Below are 6,000 nucleotides of genomic sequence, written 5' to 3'. Positions count from 1 at the left end.
ACGCAGCTGCAGCGCCCCGGGTCACACTCCAGTGCAGGAGCCAGGCAGGAGACAAAGGTCGCCGAGGCTCCCGGCGCCCCGCACCGGACACAGTTGAGCCTCTTCCCGGTTCTGCTAGCTCCCAACGCCGGTCTCGGCAAGGTCCGGACCCTGCGCCCCGAAGCAACAACTCCCGCCTGCGCCTGCCCGCCAGGGTCCCCGAGCAGCCCGGACAACCGGCTTCCAGCGCGCCAAGGGTTAAGGGCCCGCGCGGGCGCGGGGAGTGCGGCCTCCGGCCGCGATTGGCTGCACCACCCAGGCCCCGGCCCCCGCGCCCTGCCATTGGCCCCGTGGCGGCCCCGCCCCTCCGGCACTCGGCGCCGAAGCCGCGAGCTCGCCCGCTGGAGCCGAGCGCGCCGCCGGGGCCAGGCAGCAGAGCCGTCCGAGCAGCTGGGCTGGGAGCCGGGAGCCCGGAGCTGGGAATCGGGAGCTGGGCGCGGGGAGCTGCGCGGAGCCGGAGCGGAGCACGCGAGCTATGGTGAGTGACGCGCCCGGAGGTCCCGTCCGGTCCGGTACAGCCCAGCCTCGACGGTCCCGGGCAGCGGCGCCGCGGGTGGCACCCGGGGCCGCCCTGGCTCGCGGGGGGCTGGGCGCCGGCTGCAGCAGCAGCCCCCGCCCGGCCTTCGGAAGGCGTGGAGTCGGGGAGCGCCTGGGCAGAGCGCGGCTCTCAGGGCGGCTCTGCGCTTGGTCTCGTCGGGGGTGGCCGCACTGAGCTTGGTTCTGGTCCCGGCCGGATGTGGGGGGCTCGGGGTCCCCGGTTCGCTTTGGGGACGGTTGCTGCGGTCTGTTTTGGGTCGTCCTGAAGTCCCTGGACTCGGCTTGGCTTGGAGACCCGGGGCAGCCGGGCTGGGTCGGGTTCGCGGGTGGCGGCGATTCCGAGGTGCCTGGATGCAGCTGGACCTGAGCGTCCCGGGACACTGAGGTCGGTCTGGGGCTCGCCTTGGGGCACCGTGGGTGGCCACGGCCGGCGCATTCGGAGGGCCAGGTTGCGGCCCTCTGGGACTGCTGATCCAGCTGTGGCCTAAGGGGTATAGGTGGTGGCGGGGCAGCTAGGTAGGTGCTGTCAGAGACCAGGGGACACTCAGGGGCCCTGCACCCAGCGATCCGGTCTCCCCAGCATCTCCCGGTGATGAGTCCTTAGAGGAGGGGCTTGCTGAAGCCGAGTGCTGACTGCGATAGGCAGGAGTACCAGGGAGAAGGGGAACTGGGGAGGGGCGTTTCATGGGGCTCTCTGAAGCCCCAGAAGAGAAATCCATTTGATCCAGGCTGGGCTTCCTGGTGGAGGGGGGAAGGGGGGCTGTTGGGAGGGGCATTGTCCCTGGACCCCAAGAGTAAAGGCCCTTTGTCCACTTGTCCAGGGCCGGGTGCTGGCCTCTCCATCACGGGGAGGGAGCCATCTACTTCTCTTTGGCTTCTTTCCCTATAGACAAGCCACTCTGATTCCCTCTCCTAGTTCTGTTCTGTGCCCTGTGAAGTGGGTCCAAGTCACTATGCAGGGCTGAGGAGGGCATGTGCCTGGGGTGGTGGCTGCCAGTACCTGTGATCCAGCCACCTCCACTTCTCTGTGATGATGCTGCCAAGCCCGAGGGTGCCTGGATGGGAGCAGGACGAGACCCCCTGTAAAGCTGAAGAGTCCCACAGTGGTTCCCAACCCCTGCTGTGCCCAGAGCTGGAGTCCCCTTACAACCCCCCCATTTCTCCCTTCCAAGGCCTCTTCTCACCCAGCTAGGGTCTTCCTCGCTTAGGCACCACCAGTTGCCTCACTAGAGTCAGAAGTGGTGGAATTATGGCTTAGTTTTATACCTGAAGGTGCTTAGAGACCACCTGGGACTCAACCTACCTCCTCCATTAGGAATCTCCCCTGTAATGCCCCGCCCAGACGGTTTCTGAGACAAGGAGTGCACTATCTGTGGACCAGCACTGGATTTAAAGTCTCAGTGTATGGGCACCAAAAGGCCGTGAGACTTTGAGGTTGTATGATCCCCTCTGCCTCTAAGCCCACCCTGAGTTACTCATAAAGAAAATTTTTTCTTCCCTAAAAACCACCAAAAAAAGAAAGAGGTCCCCTCAGTCTGCCTTGGTGACACTTTATAGATCCTTACAACCGAAGAAGCCCCCCAGCCCATTGTGAAGAGCCCAGGCTTTGGCATCACACCAATTTGTGTTTGAACCCCATCCCCTCCACTTCCCCACAGGGACTTTGGTCTAGTTGAAGCATCACTCTTGAGTTTCAGTTTCCTCATCTGCAAGATGAGATGATAATGCTTATCTCCAAAGGGTGAGATAACCCAAGTGAGAGTGCTTTGCTTCAGTACTGCTGAGTTTTCTTTTCCAAGCTTGAGCCCGCGCTGGGAAGTTCTACCTAACATCTAACCTATTTGCCCCAGGGGTTGTCTCTGGAATCCAAGAACAAAGGTCTGTCATCCATCTGTCCAGGGCTATGGGCTGGCTTTTCGAGCACAGGGACAGAGGCCACCTATTTGCTGGTCTGGAAGACTGATGAAAGTTTATCATGTTGTAGGGAGGAGACTGTGATACTTTCGTCTGTCATTCAGCCAGGATGCGTTGAACACTTACTCTAAGCCAAACCCCGTGTGAGGGAGGAAAGAATTGACTGAATAAACGGTGTTAAGGGAGCTTCCACCAGGCCACAAATGTCTGCACTGGTCCTCAGACTCTTTGGCATGCCCTTGGAGAGGTAGAAATATGCTAGGCAGGGGCTCTCTCCAAGCTGGAAAGACGAGAGAAAGCTTCATGTAGCAGGTGACATCTGAACTGGAAGGGATGTCCCAGGAGGGGGACCTGTGAGACAGAGGAGCAGAGGTGTAATGCACAGGACAGGCTCCTGGAAAGGCCAGAATGGGGCTGGTCTGGCACCTGGGTATGAAAGGGCCAGGAAAGAAAAGAGAAAGAGGGCAAAAAGGTTGCTGGGGCCAGAGAGTACTAGGCTGAGGAAGTCCACAGTGGATTGTTGACCAGCCGTGCGTGCATGGGGTGGAGGCTGATGTCAGGCCTCCCTGGCTCCTGTCATTTTAATTTCCTCTAAACATTGGTTCCTGTGCTGTCATTCCTGAGGCGGGGGTGATTCGGGACTGATCAAGTGTTTATTCCCTGGATCTCCTGCTCCGCGGCTTTTAAACAAATCCAGCACTCCCTTCATTGCAGTGTGGCCAAGTTGTCCCTGGCCCCTGGGTTCCTAATGGGACGCGTTTGCAGGGCGTGTGTGTGTGTGTGTGTGTGTGTGTGTGTGTGTGTGTGTGTGGTGTGTGTGTGTATGTGTATGTGTGTGTCTGTGTATCTGTGTGTGTCTGTGTGATGTGTTTCCTGTTGTCCTCACTGAATCTCCCTGATGGTCCCCAGCTCCCCACCCACGTCTCTAACCCCTTGGCAGGGAGTCAGTGCTGTTCTTAAAGTCCTCGGATGGACCCTCTCTCCCCGCTTTCTCCCAGTGCAAGCCGTGGGCCGAGGGTTCTGAGGAGGCTTTTTATATCTCCTGCCTCCAGTTGTACTCAAACCACCCTGCAGCAGGCACAGAGAGGTGAAGGAGGTTGCCCAGGGTCACAGAGCAAGATAGTACCAGAGCAGGCACAAACCTCCTGGACTTTTGGAGGGTTAACCTGGCAGGCAGTTTGGGGAAGGAGGCCCAACCCATCATCCCCCATCTGCAGCTGTGGCACCTTGAGAACGTTCCTTCACATTCAAAGCTGGGGCTGAGTTGAGGCTACCGCTGAGGGTTGGGAATGCCCTTTACTATACAGCAGTTGAGTTGAGAACAGGGCCCAGGGTTTTGGTTTGAATCCTGATGTACTACCAGCTTGCTGTGTGACCTTGGGTCAGCCATTCCCCCGCTCTGTGCCTCCTTTTCTACAAAGTGGGGCAGATTTGCTCCACTTCTCGAGATATCGTGAGGATACAATGAATGTAGAAACACTGTGGGAACTATTAGGAATGTGAGGGAGTCCCGGGGCAGTGGCTCACGCTTGTAATCCCAGCATTTTGCGGGGGCGAGGCGAGAGGATCACTTGAGGCCAGGAGTTCAAGATCAGCCAGGGCAACATAGTGAGACCCTATCTTTAAAAAAAAAAAAAAAGTAGGGAGAAGTGTTACTGTTTGAAGATAGGAGACTAACCACATGCCCCCACGTCACTCTGGTGCCTCTCAGCCACTCCAGATGGGGCTCCCAGAGCACAGCACGTACTTTACCATGGGCAGCCTGTGCCCCTGCTGGTAACTGGGCTACTGAGGCCTCCTTGCATTGCTACACTCTTTTGGTAAACAAGGATGTTGTTACCTTTTGTTAAAGAATAAATACATTGTTTTGCCTGCAGAGTTGGGGAGGCCAGGGGAAGAACAGGATTTGAGACATGAGAGGGCTACAAGGTGGGCTCGGCAGAATGTTCTGGGCGTTAGCCCAGAAAACCAGCTTGGCCAAGTCCACACTTTCATGTCTATGGTGAGAGAGGAACCATGAGCAAATGTTTACAAGTTTTTGTGCTTCTGCTCAATTTTTTTCTCTCCAACTGACTGGGTAAGCCCCCTGCCATAGTCAAAGGGCTTCATTCATGCGTTCATTCATTCACTCACCAAACAAGTCTGCCTGGCACAACCCGAGGCATGGGGGCTGTGGTCAGTGTGAGTGAGACTGATAGGTCTCTCTCTCCCACAGTCTGATGGACAGGCAGGCAGACAGATACAGAGCAGGAAATTACGAGCGCAATTACTGTTGCCAAGGAGACACGCAGGGGGCTGTGGGAGTGGACCGGGAACCTGACCTGAGGATCAGAAAAGGCTCCCTGAGCACATGGCGTTAAAATCATAACCTAAAGAGTGAGTGGGACTGGGAAGAGTGTTGGGGGGCGGGGGGTGGAGGGAGCAGAATGTGCAAGAGTACAGACCGCTGTGCCTTCAGGGATGGTTCATCTGGAGGCGCGGAGGACCGTGCTTAGGAGGTGGCCCCGGAGGGTGCACTCGGGGATGGTCATATGAAGGACCTGGGGCTCAATCCTCAGGGCAGTAGGGAGCCACTCAGGAGTTTATTTTTTTAATTTAATTAATTTATTTATTTATTGAGACGCAGTCTCGTTCTCTCACCCAGGCTGAGTGCAGTGGCGCAATCTCAGCTCACTGCAACCTCTGCCTCCCTGGTTCAAGTGATTCTCCTCGGTCTCCCGAGTAGCTGGGATTACAGGCATGCCACCATGCCCGACTAACTTTTGTATTTTTTTAGTAGACAACGGGTTTCGCCACGTTGCCCAGGCTGGTCTTGAACTCCTGACCTCAAGTGATCCACCCGCCTCAGCCTCCCACAGTGCCGGGATTACAGGTGTGAGCCACCACACCCGGCCTACTGAGGAGTTTAGAGTCAGGGGAGTGACATGGTCGCATTTGCATTCTGAGATGGTCACAGGCTGCTTTGTGGTGAGTGAGTAGAAGGAGTGAGGCCGAAGGCTGGGAAACCAGTGAGGAGGCACCTGAAGTGGCCCTGGGAGAAAGGTGGTGCTGCAGGCACCATCCAGTCCTCCTCTAGCCCAAACCACACCCCTGGCATGCTGCCCAGAGCAGGCAGTGAAGACAGAAGGAGGCTGTGGCCCCAGACAGAGGCCCCACACAGCCCCTTCTCCTGAATGCATTGACCCTTCCCCTCATCCTTTCAGGCAGATAACCAGCCAAGGGCCCTGGTCTCCAGAGCCTTTAATAGAGGAGAAAGAACACGTTCCCAGATCGCTCTGAAATAAGGTAGACAATGCTATGTGCCAACCTGGGGATGCAGCTCCAGAGTCATCCTGGCCATTGGTGTGTATCAGGGAAGGCTTCCCAGAAGAGATGTTAACACTTGGTGGAATGCTTCCTAGACGTGAAGTTTTGGACACATAAAAATAAAGAGGGGGGTTCACTTGTCCTTGAAGAGTTAATAGTCTGAGGGGCACAGTTTAATGAACAACCAGTGCTGGCGGAACCCCA

General features: G+C 57.0%; 1 protein-coding gene across 1 annotated transcript in view; it reads left to right on the top strand.

The window, feature by feature from the left end:
* The first annotated feature begins 370 nt into the window (after positions 1-370).
* ECE1 (endothelin converting enzyme 1) overlaps positions 371-6,000 on the top strand; it is a 133,055-nt gene continuing 127,425 nt past the window's right edge. Inside the window, exon 1 of the mRNA XM_032759205.2 lies at positions 371-517. Coding sequence (XP_032615096.1) covers positions 515-517 — 3 coding nt within the window. The 5' untranslated portion in view covers positions 371-514. The remainder of the gene's footprint in view (positions 518-6,000) is intronic.

Source organism: Hylobates moloch, unplaced genomic scaffold (genome assembly GCF_009828535.3).
Source record: "Hylobates moloch isolate HMO894 unplaced genomic scaffold, HMol_V3 SCAFFOLD_9, whole genome shotgun sequence".
NCBI classification, from domain to species: domain Eukaryota; kingdom Metazoa; phylum Chordata; class Mammalia; order Primates; family Hylobatidae; genus Hylobates; species Hylobates moloch.
This window is presented reverse-complemented; position numbering and strand designations above follow the sequence as displayed.